This window comes from Echeneis naucrates, chromosome 16 (genome assembly GCF_900963305.1).
Source record: "Echeneis naucrates chromosome 16, fEcheNa1.1, whole genome shotgun sequence".
In the NCBI taxonomy this organism is placed as follows: domain Eukaryota; kingdom Metazoa; phylum Chordata; class Actinopteri; order Carangiformes; family Echeneidae; genus Echeneis; species Echeneis naucrates.
Genome location: NC_042526.1, coordinates 7,047,162 through 7,062,360, shown reverse-complemented (window position 1 = coordinate 7,062,360; position 15,199 = coordinate 7,047,162). Strand labels below are relative to the sequence as shown.

Genomic DNA, 15,199 nt, shown 5'->3' with positions numbered 1-15,199 from the left:
AATGTGAGACATAACTTTGTCAATGGCCTATGAAAAACAGTTCCTGTTTAAGACTACCATCTAGTGTCTACTTGCAAAGCTGCATCCAATGGCACATTTATTCTCCATTGAAGGTAGGCTCATCCCATGAAAGTATTACGTTTGAACACAAACACCAAAAACCGAGAAGCTGCGTATTTAACTCATAATAATCTGTTTAAAGGTATCCTTACACAAGCCATCTAAATACACAATAATGCCTACAATTCTCCACAAAACTGTTTTACTGAGAATAATGCACTAAACTATGAATTACTACAAAACACTCATCAGTGATGTAGCTATATTTTTGATGCCACAGAACATTATCGAACAATTCACATTTCTATCCAAACAGTCAGCACATGCCCAAAAGCTAATCCACTGCAGAGTTGTGGTCCATCAGCTTCCTATATTCTCAAGTAATATGGTCTTTGTTACCCATAATGAGTGTTTGCTGGAGGAAAGCCAGAGAAAGCCACCAAAAGACAGAAATCTGTAGACATATCCACTATAATTTACAGTGGAAGAGAACAATATGCGGCCCTGGAGCCAGTGGGAAGATTGTGAGCAAGTTGAAAGCAAAGAAAGACACTCTCTTTGGGTTAGAAAGCTTTGACCACACCAGTAACTGGAATAGCCACAGCACAGTCTTCATTGCCTTACATTAAGCTTTAATGCCAACTGTCAGATTCTGGTTCAGAATCACAGAATCACAGTGTTTCAAGCTGAGCTGGTCCATTTGCCTTGAAATCTTAAGTAGATGACTTGCAAAGAAATTGATATTACCAGAAATAATGTTGTGAACATATTAAAAGCCTGCACAAGTAGATACTTAGTATAACTGTAACTAATTGTCTTGTCCAGAGGCCTATTCAGTTGAAGTAATATATATTACAACATAATGCTCGATGGTAATGCAGTTTTTTCTTCTGGAGTCAGTACAGTTATTCCTCTTTCTTTGTGTCCTGTCATTCCCATGAGTGTAGCAATTCTTTAGCGAAGCTCTTTAATCCAACATGGTCAAAATGCATTATCTTTGAAAATTATATAAACTGTAAATAAACTATATACAGAGTTGCGTTTTTACCCTGACACAGAGGGATCCAAGTTGTTTTGCCAAGTCACCAACCATTCAACTATTTCACTGAATACCACAAAATTAGGTAGCAACAATTTGTCTGGTCTAACAAAATCAGCAATTTAAATATGCTGACAATCGCTTGTGATGGAACATTATTGTGTCGCCTCAAGTTTTCCATCAGCACGGAAATAAAATTAAACAATTTTACAAAATACTTGACATTTAAACAGCTGCATTAAAAACAAGCAACTCTATAAAGCAGAGCAACAAAATGGATGGCCATCATCTTGTGTTTACGTGCACTTCACAGTGGCTCAAATTTAAATTAAGATATTTCTGATTAATTAAATGATGTAGGCCACCCTAATAAACCCGTGTTCGGGTTTGAGGCTGCTAGACAGTTATTTACTTGGTTGATATTTAGATTGTTGTTGTTTAGATTGCGATTATTATTATTAGCCACATTACGGGTTTATGTAATTTAACGTGGGTCACATTGGTTACATATTATTGCCCTTCAGAGTGGGCGGGGCGGGACAATTTAGTCCAAACGCACAGCTACAGCGTAAGCGGGGCGCTCTGTGAGTTAAATCGAGCACACCTGATCCTACCCTGTCCTCGCCGCGCGGCATGTGCTCATCCGGGTCACTCTGGAGTTACCGCATAGTACGATCCAAAGGCTCCGATTAGCTGCCTCATCTGGAAACTTTTAAGGTCATTTCGGATTTCTGCTTCCCCCGAAATTAAACCCGACGGGATAAATTGAGGGATTTACAAGCGGACATCGACGGTTGGATCTTGTTTTTTGTTTGTTTATTTTAAACTGCGTTTGTCTTGTAAGCGGAGTTGAGAGAGCACATTACAGAAACGTGACGGAGAAAACGTTGCATAACGGCTGACTCCGACCAATCAGAGCGCTCCATTCCTCCCCACGTGCCCCTGTGGGTGGAACTGTTGATACAGAAAGGACGTCTTACCCGACCGATGACTTTACTGAGCGCCTCCGTCTTCACACGTTTCTGCTGTTGTCGGTCTCCAAAGTGAGGTAAATTATCTCAGAATAACGTTGCAGGTTGTTGTAGACCGCTGTTTTTTGCGCTGGTGTGTTGTTGTTGTTGTTGTTTGTTTGTTTTGTTTTTTTTAGCGACCCAGTTTCCGTCGGGTTTCCGTCGCGCCTCGTGTAACCAATCACTCCAAAAACTCCAAGCTAACTGTTTGTTTTCAACCCAAAGCCGTAAATATTGTCACTTTGTCGGGCTTTCTGAGCCGGACAGGAGTTGTGTTGTTTTTCCTCCGTCCTCTCGGGTCACCTGCTGTCCACACATGAAGCCTCTGCTGGTTAGGAGATCCAGCTCTGCGGAAACGTTCATGGAGCAAGGTTAAGGTCGGACAGACCTTTATCCCTTCTCCATCGACTTTTTTTTTTTTTTTTTTTTTTTACCAGTTTAAAAAAAAAATACTTCGTTTTCAGATTTAAAGGTAAAGTTTACTGTTTTTCTACCAAATCGACGGAAGAGGACGTCTATTTGTTTTTGGTATCCCCACGCCCCCCAATCTGGGCCAAACGAGGAAGTCAGGCGACATGGGGGTCAACACCATCCACTGGTTCAGGAAGGGGCTGCGGCTGCACGACAACCCGTCCCTGAGGGACTCCATCCGGGGAGCGGACACACTCAGGTGCATCTACATCCTGGACCCCTGGTTTGCAGGGTCCTCCAATGTGGGCATCAATAGATGGAGGTAAGCGGTGGGACAGAGGGAGGCAATGGGGATGATGGGTGGGAGGAAGGTTTAACAGGGTAGTTATGATATCCTCCTACATCCAAAACTGTTAAGCTCAAAATGAAATGGTGATATGAAACATATATTATTAATTGCCAGAGTTAGTAGAGTCAGCGTAGTTTAGCTGATTGGAAAAAAGTGTTGATCACTCTAAGAAGGCGCTCTAACTGACAATGACCTGTAAGGCTGCCTGTAAAATCCCTCCTCTATTTTGGAAAATTTGATTTTTATTATAACACAAAATTGTGTCTCTTTAATTGTCAAAAATACATGCACAAGGCGTAGGTCATCCATGTTTCTCAATTAAATGAATTACTGTTGTTTTAAAACTAATGTGTTATGTTGCATCCACTAAAGGGTGTTGTTCTATGTTGTTTGTCATTAATAGCAAAAAAGTGTTGGGTTCATATTGCACCATGTGTATAGACAGGATGTCACCATGTGGAGGCTGGCATGGTCACCCCCCCCTTGAGTCATAAACAGGCGGTGAAAATGAAGAGACTTTGTTTGGAAAGGATAAAGAATTAGGATGCAAAGGCAATGAAGCCCGTTATAAAAGCTCTTTAAAACTCCATCCATAGATTGCCAGAATTCATTCTGGTACTCCTTAGACTTTGATTATTTTTACCATTACTGCTCATTAAGGTGTCAATACACATATCCCCCCTGTGGCTGCTTAGGATATAAATATTTGACATATTCTTACATTTACATGTCTTTGTTGTGGTTAATGATGTCATGTATGTTTTGTTTGTTTTTGTTTGTTTGTTTCAATCTGCCAACTCTTTTGACCAGACTAGTTAAATGTCAGCATAATTGACCACTAAGTCATACCCATCATTGTCCACTCTGGTGGCCTTTAGTTTTTCAATTTCCTCTGAGTCAAGTTCTCACAATTTTAGCAGCTGCATCAGACTTAATTTTGCTAATAATTTTTAGAAATGTATTGTGGAATGAATCACAACAAAAATGTCATCAGTCATTTTATTGTAGATTCTCTACAATGGGTGTTTAACTAGTGATTAAGACCGCCAATTCCCCTAGTTATTGACAGCTTGCCACAAATTAAAATTTTTATGGATGCGGAGTTACTCCACTACCCAAATATAAGACATGTGTTTTCTATATTGATATTTACTGCATTTGGTTAGTTACAGCAGGTTTAAGATGGCAAATTTAGGTAGCAACCTTGTATGAGTGAGCAATCCACAAAGCTTCATGAGTATGATCTACTGTTCCAGCGTTAAGCCATCATCAGCAGTAATTATGGAACCAGATCAACATCTGTATATAAAGAAGCGCCATTGTGGCAAGACAGACGTTCTTGCTGTTGTGTAACACGTCCTTTCTCTGATTCTGGGATGCCAGCAGGCTAGCTAAAATAAGTGTGTGTGGACCGTTTTATGCCTGCCTTCTTTCACAAAGGTGTTATATTAAAGAGTCTCCTTAATGGCAAGACAGCAGCACCTTTGTCCAAAATGGATTGCAGTATGAAGGCTCCAAAGGTGGGTAATGACCACAATGACATAGGAACTGAATTTCTAAGCTCCCAATGGAGAGCTAAGGAAATCTCAGTGTGTTGTGGTCATTACATCTTGACCCCTTACACAGGTTTGACCTACATTTAATAACATCCACCAGAACGACCCCACAACCATCACGCCTTCCACACCCCCTTTACTCAGCATCACCGCTTCATTTATATGGTGTGCATTATTTATAGCTCATCACATGCATCCACTTTGTTAATCTTTTCCAATATTAGTGAAGACACAGTGACAGCATTTTATAGTTAACTGTCAATCCGTTTAATGGCCCTCTTTCTGTAGATTTCCCCAATGATTATTTAGGAAGGACTTGGATAGTGTCTCAACAACACTTATCTTAAGAAGAACAGTGTAGATAAAATGTATTTAAAAATGACAATAGCAGCAAGGCACTATTGTCATAATGTTTTCTTTGTAATAATAAAACAAAATAAATCAGGATAATAGTTCATACTAGTTAAATTCTAATAGAGCAGTTAAAAAAACCCAGGTGCAGCATATGGCACTCTGCGTGTCTCTGTAATAAGACTACACCAGAAGAGGGCTCTCTGTGCACACGCTTGAATCCTCCACTTTATCCACACTTTTGATTTATGTGAGTTATTTGTCAGGTTGTCTATAGTCATTTCTCCATATCAGATGATATGTGGTCTTAAGTTAAGTTTTTATTAAAGGCAATCTAACTGGTATATTGTTGTAGTGGGTGGCTTTGAGTCTGACATTTCATAAATGACTGCTTCAAAATCTTTATGCACTTTTTATTTTCCCAATAATTATTTAAGAAGGACTTGGATATCAAAATGTTGGCTTTATATAGTTGCTTTGTGTAATAAAGTGTTACGTTGATCTGGAGGGAAATTACTTTTTGTTAGTCATGTAGTCTAACACCAACAGATTTACAACTAAATATATTCGGTCCCTCTTCTTAAAATATGCGTTGTTGAAACATTTGACTATATTGAATATAGTCACAGTAGCTGAAGTTGCTACCCCCGCGACACAACCTTGAATAAGTAGATGAAGATGGATGGCTAGTCGCAGTTCACCAATTTTACATGAATACTGTTTTCTTGTTTAGACAGTTCACCATTCTGCAACTTTTTGTTCAATAACCAGCATACATCCTAGTAGTCTGACACTGTTACTTAACCAATCCTTTTGTTTATCTGCTCCCAGGTTTTTGTTGCATTGTTTAGAGGATTTGGATGCAAGCCTGCGCAAACTCAACTCACGGTTATTTGTCATCAGAGGCCAGCCTACAGATGTCTTCCCTCGGCTTTTTAAGGTACCAGAGACTAGATAGACTAGAAGACACAGCAGTTGAATTATCTTTCCTATACTCTCAAATGTAAATAAAAAGCATATGTATTTAATTTATTGGTTAAGGGGAAAAAATTATATCTTAAATATCATTATATTATTGTTAAATTGCTCTTATAAGTCTGTTTATGTCATGTGACCTTACATTCAGACCTCAACCCTAACTTGAGGGTAACCAATTTCAATTTGCCATGAAATCATAATGATTGTGGTCTGTCTTATCTCTGTTAATCCATTGTCCACCCACGCACTGATTTCCATGCATTTGTGTTCAGAACAATGTAATGTATATATTCTCACATTTTTCCTCAGGAATGGCAGATCAATCGTTTATCTTATGAATATGATTCGGAGCCTTTTGGCAAGGAACGTGATGCTGCCATCCAAAAACTGGCCAATGAGGCTGCAGTCGAGGTCATGGTGCAGATCTCGCACACACTTTATGATCTGGACAAGTGAGTCACAAACATTTTTGAAGAAATATGGAATTTGATTGCCTGCTGGGTCTGCATGTCTGATTCCCTTTTAATACATCCTTTGTTGCTCTATGAAAGGATCATTGAACTCAATGGTGGTCAGCCTCCTCTTACATACAAGCGCTTCCAGGCTCTCATCAATCGCATGGATGCTGTGGAGCTGCCTGCAGAGACAATCACATGTGAGGTTATCAAAAAATGTGCCACACCCATTGGCGATGATCATGATGACAAGTTTGGCGTGCCTTCCTTGGAAGAGCTTGGTATGTTTTGTTTGTTTGTTTTCTTTTATTTATAAGTGTGTAAATGCTTTGATTCTCTGGTGTTGGCCTTTCACTGAATACATTTGTTTTTTCAGGTTTTGAAACAGAAGGCTTGACCACAGCAGTATGGCCAGGTGGTGAAACAGAAGCCCTCATGAGGCTAGAGCGACACCTTGAAAGAAAGGTAGCGGTATTTTACTTCCCAGTATAGACGGGAAATTAATGCATTTTCAATTACCTTTATTTTTAACTCACCAATAATCCCGCTCAGGTTATTGTTTGGATGTGGCTCCGTAGTTCAAACATTGAGTGAATATAAACATGAACCCAGACACCGTTTTGTTGAAATAACTGTAGACACGTGTACTGCATGATGTCAAGTGTTGTCATTGGAATCGGTTAGTATCTTTCTACTTAACCAGCGTGGGCTTGCAGTGACAGCAGGGTAACTGGGGACCCTACAAGTCTCTCTTTCCATGAACAATATCCAGCTCCTCCTGGGAGATCCCAATGTCTTCCCATAATACTGTTATATGGAATCCCTCCAACGAGTTTACGGTCTCTCTGGTCTCTGGTCTATGGCCAATCCACTCCAAGCTTCCTCCAGATGTTTGCAGTCTCATTCGTTTGTTCACTTCCCAGAGGCCTTAACCAAAAGTGAGAGTCGAAAACAAAGCTAAATAAATCAAGATTTTAGGTTGAACTAACTCTTCATTAACAACTGCCTGTACAATGTTCAGGGAAAGATCAATTTCATCATAACTAGTGAGCAAAGAGGCATCATTAGACGAACACAGGAAAAATAAAAAAAATCCAGATAGATATTCTTTGGAAAGTTCTTCAGTGGAATTTACAGACACCCCACTCATCTCAAGTGCGACGTGATATAACCATGATGTTTTAGTGAATGCTGACTATCCATGTTTCAACAGGCATGGGTGGCAAACTTTGAGCGTCCACGTATGAATGCTAACTCCCTGCTGGCCAGCCCCACAGGGCTCAGTCCCTACCTGCGCTTTGGATGTCTCTCTTGTCGGCTCTTCTACTTCAAACTTTCTGATCTGTACAGGAAGGTATAAATTATCACACACAAGACATGTACCACTGAATTTGTTAGTTTATTCTACAGATGATAAACTTAATTTAGAATAATTTTAAATCATTGTTTTTTCTAACTTAATAGGTCAAGAAGAACAGCACCCCACCACTTTCGTTGTATGGGCAGCTGTTGTGGAGAGAGTTCTTCTATACAACTGCCACCAACAACCCCTGCTTTGACAAAATGGATGGAAACCCTGTATGTGTCCAGATCCCCTGGGACAGAAACCCAGAAGCACTGGCCAAGTGGGCAGAGGGACGGACAGGGTTTCCCTGGATAGATGCCATAATGTCCCAGCTAAGGCAGGAGGGATGGATCCATCATTTGGCAAGGCACGCTGTGGCCTGCTTTCTCACAAGGGGAGACCTCTGGATCAGCTGGGAGGAAGGCATGAAGGTAAGAATGACAAGAAACAAAATAAAGTACTTGAAGCCACTTGTTGCGGTGTTTCTTGCACTAATTTATTTTGCGTTTTCGTACAGGTCTTTGAAGAGTTGCTGTTGGATGCAGACTGGAGTGTAAATGCTGGAAGCTGGATGTGGCTCTCATGTAGTTCCTTTTTCCAGCAGTTTTTCCACTGCTACTGCCCTGTGGGATTTGGGAGACGCACGGATCCCAACGGTGACTACATAAGGTCGGTTGGCACTTTCATTTGGATCGAATGAACATAAAACTTGTGACCTCTCATAAGGCGCCCATACAGTGGCGTAAATTAGAGAAGGACCATCGTGTTGTTAGCTTGTGCTTTCTTAATTCTAATAATAATAATTCTTAATTTCGTAATTCTTTCTTTCATATAGAGGAAATAGTTTGGCATGGTGATCAACAATTGATTAACCTTGCATATAATTTTGTGTGCATGTTATGTCAATTATTATGTAGTGTTTCTCCATCATAAAACAGAAGTTGTCCTAAATGTGAAATTTGATGCAATTGCTTGTAGTAATTGGAGTCCTCATTCTCTAATTTTCTGCTAAAAGGCGTTATTTACCCATTTTGAGGGCCTATCCAGCTAAATACATCTATGACCCATGGAATGCCCCAGAGGAAGTACAAAAGGCAGCCAAGTGCATCATAGGAGTCCACTACCCCAAGCCAATGGTGAACCATGCTGAGGCCAGCCGCATCAACATAGAGCGGATGAAACAAATTTACCAGCAGCTTTCCTGCTACAGAGGACTGGGTAGGGACATGACCCAGATACTCACATGCTACCTGCATTTATGAAAATCTGCCTAACAAAATGGCCTGCAATACTATAATTTCATTTTTAAGCCTGTGCTGTGAGACCCAACCCCAGCATCCATTTCAGACAGTAGCTAAAATGTAACTTCCTGATTGCAGGCTTTGCTTGCCAAATTTGTAGCCCACAATATTGTATTAGAATATTCCACAAGTTAATGAACGCCATTATTGTACAATTGATTGGTATGTAGAATAACTGAATACCTGAAATTGTGATCCTATTTCTTTAAAACAAATTTAAAATACCACAAAATACAAAAAAACTGTCTGATACATGGCACAGCCTGAAGGTTACTTTGAAAATCCTAACATTAACATTTTTTGTTTTCTGCATTTACACTGTCTATACTGAACTTGTTCTCTAGTTCACTCTCAACGTGACACATTACAATGAGGCAGTAATCACCATACAGGCATTATTACAATTTAGCTTTGATAAATGCAAAGCATTGTGAATCTTTTTTATCACCACTTAGTAGATCTGCTAAAACAGTTTGCTGGTGTTTTTATTGTCTGCTAAACATCATTCAACAATACATAACCTACAGATTCTCTAACACCAAATAACCATTTTACCATCATGTCAAAGAAGAAACAAGTTTATCATCAATCATGAAAGACTGCACAACCAGGTCGATGGAATTTACTTTTGGTACAACATGAGTAAATTCAGCCTCAAGGTTTAAATAATGCACAACATGGACAGTTCAACATGTTCAATGGTGTTCATGTTGGTTCAGGGATATTCACAAAGAACTAATTAGTTGTGGGTGAAGTTAAATGCTTTTTCTCCTTGTAGGCCTGCTGGCAACAGTACCTGCCAATCCTACCAATGGACCAAGTGGCAGCAATGTTACAGGAGTCAACACAGGGACCAGTCAAGGTCCAGGAGGGTCCTCTGAAGAGCAGTATGTCCAGGAGGGAACGTCACGAACAGGTACACAGTCTAGATGGCTGGCATCATCCTAGAAAATTTGTATTCATTTCCCCCAAGGCTATAGACAACTATTGCATTTAATTTCATTTCATGTTCTGTTTACCTTTGAGGAAACAAGTTCTATTACCTTTTTGAAAACTTGTTTCATCCCAAGGGTATTTAAAAAAAGATAACATGCCCCAAGCCAAGGGCACGGCAAACTCTGCAAAGAGAAGTTATAATTTCAGAAATATATTTACGAAATGTGTTGGACTGTGTTCTTTTTTTTTTCCTCTCAGTTCACGATACAAAATATGGCATGATACCAAATGAAGTTTAAATAATGTTCTATTATTAATATGTGCTCCATGTGTTAATTTAGAAAGAGGTCAAGTGACACAGAAGAGGCGCCGTGAGGAGGCTCCTTCTGAGAGCAGCTCTAAGTCCTGGAGGCCGAGTAAATAGCGTGTGAAAGAGAGAACACAAAGGGTCGGTCTCGGTTACTAGGACTCATCCTCTCCTGCAGCGCCTTTGGCTAACAGTAATGACTGTAACTACCAACCATAGACAACCCAGAAGAAAGCTGTTGGACTCCTGTGTTACTATTGGTTGTCAGTCTAAATGATCCTCCATGGTACATGATAATTATGTGAGTCATTCAATCACATGTCCTGGTCTTTAAATACTAGAAAACAAATCTCAGGAATCGGGTAAAATTCTTCAAATTGTGATGCCCTGAGTTTGCCTGTTGTCTTCCACCACAATATTTATGATCTCCAACTCTTTATGAAAACGTCAGTCTCTCCTCTGATGGAGCCAGGGGGACTTGTGTACAGCGGCGGAGACTCTCAGCCATTGTTCACATGTTGATATAAGATGATAACAGACATTTATTAATTAGCATGCATAAGCAGTCTTTTTTTTTTCTAGAAGGAAGCCCCTAAAGCTTCATATCAATATTCAGTGAAGAACTCATGAAAGTAAATAATTCTGCAAAAATCGTTTGACAGAACGGGGAGCCCGATGAGCAGCAGTAAAGGAAAGTAGAAGCAAGTCTGCCAAATTTGGCAATAAAGCAAGCCTTACAAAGGCTGTCATGTATGTCTGTAAATATCAATTGGTTTTTTGATTTCTAACTTTTGTATATTTGGTCCTGGAATTTCCAACTCCTTTTGTAAATACTGTTACAAAAACTCCAGAGTTCTATTGTTGATGCATGTGCTTTTGTCTCCTTTGTAATCATAAATCTATTATTTTTGTATGACCAAATTCCAATAGTATTGGAGAGGCAATACATGATTACTGTTTTTTGTTGGTGTTTTTTCTTTCTTTCTTTTCTATTTGCACTATAATACAAATTGTATTGCCATCATTGTCATCACACAAACACTCAAAACATTTTGATGAAACTAGTTTCTCTGTAAAATTTCAAAATTAAATTGTTTATGTTATTGCTTTGTTTTTGTTTTGTTAATTGTGTGGAAAGGACAGTGATTGGTACCTGATTTTATATTTCAACGCGAAAGATTCCAGAGTAAGACTGTGTTTTTGAATTCAACCCTACTATTTAAAATATTATAGGCACCACAAGAATTTGTGGAGCTTGTGGGCTTTAAATGTCTTGTGTTACTTTGTACATGTTGGTTGGGTCTTCACAGCATACAAAGACACAATGCAAAGACGGTCATCTTGGTCTGAGTGTGTGTTTTGTCTCTGGGACGGGCCCTTTGGCACGTATGTTCCTCTCAGATGAGCGGTGAGGAAATCTCACATTATTTCATGGTGAAATATTAAAATTAATTTCATGCAGAAGTCACAACATCATTGTTCGTAATTTAGCTAACTGGCCAAAGAGTGTGTCCATCCACAATGACGCAAACATTTTATTTAATCCAGAGGTCAACTGGGGCTGACCTCAATAACCGGGCATCTCAGCAATGAACTCCAACACCTAAATGTGATTACCACTTTGAGCTTTGCAGTCTTCTTCTGACAGTTGTTTTGGTTCTTACTCATTTACCTTGTATAATATTTATTTTTATATGTATTTCCCGTTTTTTGTTTTTTTTTTGTCCAGTAGTCTAAGCAGCAGGGAAGTAGATGGTGCCTTCATGGATCTGTAACCTTTACGTTAATTTCAAGGATAAAACTCTTAGTTTCGGTTGATCAGGCGCCGGGGCCATGTGATCCTCATCACGGTGTTGTGATAGTCAGGAAACACTACCTCAGACTTTGATCTAGACCAATGACAGCTGCCGGCCGGTGGGCGGTGATAGCGGAGCTCAAAACCGCATAAAGTGCACTCATGCAGGCAAACGCACTCAGTTCCTGCTGCACATCTACATCCTGATCGGGCGAGAACTTCGCGGTTTGAAGATGGAGAAGAGTCTGGACCAAGTGCAGAAGAAACCGATGAGCCTCATGGTAGCGGCCTGCAACAACATGGGGATCGCGAAAGACAGGAAAATGCCCTGGGACATACCGTAAGAGCGAAAGCACCTGTGGCTTACTAAAAGTTAAAACTTACTGTAGTTAGTATGAGGTCGACTTTAATCAGCAGGACAGCAGAACATGATCTTAATCTATCACAGCTTTCCTCACACCTTCTGCAAGGCCTTCAACAAGGTTGTGAGGAAAAGTTTATCCTTTAAAAACATCCACCGACCTTCTGTCAGTGCATCATATCTCCAAGGAATGATTTTGTGCAGAAATAAATGCCAGAAGAGCAAAAGATATTATTTTGTGGAACCAAAATCTTATCAGGTATATATATGGATGGATTATAGTTTAAGCACTTAAGCAGATGAATGACAGAGTAAAACACCACAAAGCAAAGTCTAACTATTTTTAAACAGGGCTCCTCCACTAAGATTGTAGTGTCAGTAACAAGGAAAGGTTAAGTATGTCTAACTGAAATGTAACATACAAAAGATGTGAGAACTGTAATAAGTTAATTTTGCAGTGTAAGTGTTTAATCACAAAAGCGGGAGAACTCAGTTTAGCATAAACTGGTCCAGTTGATGTGACAGCGGTTACTAAGAGGTGAGGCATGTGGCTCGCCTTAAGTGTTTTTATATTTTATATAAGTTTAGCTCACACGTATCATATCCATCGTGGTATTGATAGCACACTTTTCTGCATGATTTCATATTGAAAATGTGACTTTTCACAGGTCTGAATTCCAGTACTTTCTGGACACTATCACAGCAGTGTCGAAACCAGGTAATAGCCAACATTAGTATTATGTCTACTCATTAGACTGGATATTGTTTCAGTGTGTTGAAGCACGTTGATCTTTCAGGCTTTTAAATTCACTGGATTAGGCAGAAAGTGACGATTCTGATTATTTTAAATAAACCTATTCTCAGTTGAATTTCAATAAGGTGTACTACATCTTAGGAAATACGAAATAAAGTAAAAATTAATTCCCGGGATAGAAGATCCTTTATATTTATCACATAACCTTACTTAATAGCATTAAATGTATACCCAAAACTTTAATATATGTTGCCATCATCACAGAAATGTAGTGGGAGATGTGGTACATGAGTTTAAGTTGGTGTTAAATATTTGATTCATTCAATTTCAGGGAAGATGAATTTGTTGCTCTGGGGCAGAGTGACATGGTACGCCCACCCAGAATCAACATTCCCATTGCCCAATGCTCTGCATGCTGTCTTAAGTAACACTTTGACGTGAGTAATCATATTCTCTCTCTCACACACAAACACAACAACAATCGAAATAAGGATCTCTCTGGTTAACTATTAATCCGTTTCCCTCTTGATGCGTTCTATTGTGTTACAGCACAGTTCCAGATCATGCGCACTTCTTGTGTAAAGACTTTGATGATGTGGTGCGGTTAGCTGGAGAGCCCCCCCTTGCTGACTTAATAGAGACCATCTGGGTTATTGGTGGTGCGGTGGTCTACAAGGTAACACGCAAAGACAGGAACAAAGTCACTATTACTTCTATCCTTTCAATACAGTGTGGCAACAATATCTGGCTGTTCTTGTTTTCCCAACCAGGAAGCGTTGAGTCATCCGTGGTGTGACTTGATTTACCTAACGCACATCATGGCCAACTTTGACTGTGACGTTTTCTTCCCCGATTTTGACAGAGAACAGTTTATTTTACAAGAGAGGTTAGTGTCACTCGCATCCACAAACACCGCCTGGTAAAGCTTTCATTTTCCGCTCCATGAGAGACAATTTTTGTTTGAGGTTGCAAAACAAGCATCGGCACCATCTGTCAGTCTCTATCCTCTTTGGTCATAAACGCTCTGCTTTGGCATTGTTTTGAAGAGTCATGTTACTGTCTTTTATGCTGTCTTTTTATTTTATGCCAGTCTCATTAATATGTCCTGGTTTTAAAAAGGATTGTACTGAAGTCTGCCAAACTTTCAGTTCTTGGCTTGTTTAATTAGTTCATGCATTGACTTGTCATAGTTCAGTTTTTTGACAAAATGCCTTTTTTTTTCTTTTTGTCCCCAAATAAGTTTTCCTGGAGTGCCAAGTGGTGTTCAAGAGGAAAACGGCATTAAGTACAAATGCCAAGTATTCAAGAAAATGATTGGTGATGCTGTGTAGAAGAGAAATGGAGACATCATCTCAGGTGGATTTTTCATCTCTTCCTGGAAAAGCTGATCTGCTGAGAACAGCTCCATTGATTAAACATTGTTTTGCAAATTTAAAAGGCTGAGGAGATGAAAATAATAATGGAAGGTCACGTGTCACATTTTAATGAGATGTTTCATTTTTTTCCTAAAACCAGATTCAGTATGAGTGTTCACCTGTCTGTATGTGACTATTTTTCCACTAGATGGAGTCATTAGATCAGGCAACATGACAAAAAGCCTACCAGTCACTTTCTGAAAGCTGTTTATGGTTATGTAGCTCTCTAATAATATATTTTTAACAACACAAGTAACACATATATTGTTTTAGATCTGCTGTAATTTGAAACCTGAAGTGTTTGTAAGTGTGCACTAAAAATAAAATGACTAAAGATCAGAATGATTAAACTAAAGCACAAAATTTCTGCTCCATGTGTTTGGATTTTCTTAAGCTTCCCACCACCTAAGGTATCACAAATGCCACCCTTGTAATATCTTGGACTTTGGTTGTGTTTTGCAGCATAAAACCACCATTGCAATGTCAAAAGTCTGATGCAGTAAGGAATTAGCATACGTGCATATATTGCGGTCCAAACTGCAGATATTTAAACATGGCAAAGCATCAAAAGCCCAAGTGTAACAAATCACATTAACATTGTTCACATTGTATTGGAGTCCTCAGGTACACCATTAGAGGGAGCTAGTGCACTCAGTCTAAGGAGGCTGAAAATAAAGTTTAAAAGAAATCTGTCATCATTAATTTCATGATTTATGGTTGTTCTTTTCCTAATGATATAAATGACACAGTGGTTTTGAAAAGCAGCAGTATTCTAA

General features: G+C 39.3%; 2 protein-coding genes across 4 annotated transcripts; both read left to right on the top strand.

Annotated features, from left to right (window-relative positions):
* Nucleotides 1-1,731: 1,731 nt before the first annotated feature.
* cry1b (cryptochrome circadian regulator 1b) lies at nucleotides 1,732-11,484 on the top strand. Of its 3 annotated transcripts, XM_029522414.1 has the most exons (12): nucleotides 1,734-2,147; nucleotides 2,574-2,842; nucleotides 5,608-5,716; nucleotides 6,064-6,206; nucleotides 6,306-6,490; nucleotides 6,586-6,674; nucleotides 7,423-7,563; nucleotides 7,674-7,985; nucleotides 8,072-8,223; nucleotides 8,570-8,772; nucleotides 9,634-9,771; nucleotides 10,133-11,481. In XM_029522414.1, the coding sequence occupies exons 2-12, from the start codon at nucleotides 2,685-2,687 to the stop codon at nucleotides 10,213-10,215; spliced, it is 1,713 nt and encodes a 570-aa protein (XP_029378274.1). In that variant the 5' UTR covers nucleotides 1,734-2,147; nucleotides 2,574-2,684; the 3' UTR covers nucleotides 10,216-11,481. The 3 variants fall into 3 exon arrangements, with proteins under 3 accessions (XP_029378275.1, XP_029378274.1, XP_029378273.1); XM_029522415.1 differs by having other exon boundaries at nucleotides 1,732-2,842; nucleotides 9,634-9,760; nucleotides 10,137-11,484; XM_029522413.1 differs by having other exon boundaries at nucleotides 1,734-2,842.
* Nucleotides 11,485-12,110: 626 nt separating this feature from the next.
* On the top strand, nucleotides 12,111-14,644 carry LOC115056898 (dihydrofolate reductase). The gene is made up of 6 exons (XM_029523677.1): nucleotides 12,111-12,233; nucleotides 12,923-12,972; nucleotides 13,340-13,445; nucleotides 13,558-13,684; nucleotides 13,779-13,894; nucleotides 14,249-14,644. Exons 1-6 carry the CDS (start codon nucleotides 12,127-12,129, stop codon nucleotides 14,337-14,339), a joined length of 597 nt encoding a protein of 198 aa, XP_029379537.1. The 5' UTR covers nucleotides 12,111-12,126; the 3' UTR covers nucleotides 14,340-14,644.
* The last annotated feature ends 555 nt before the right edge of the window (nucleotides 14,645-15,199 follow it).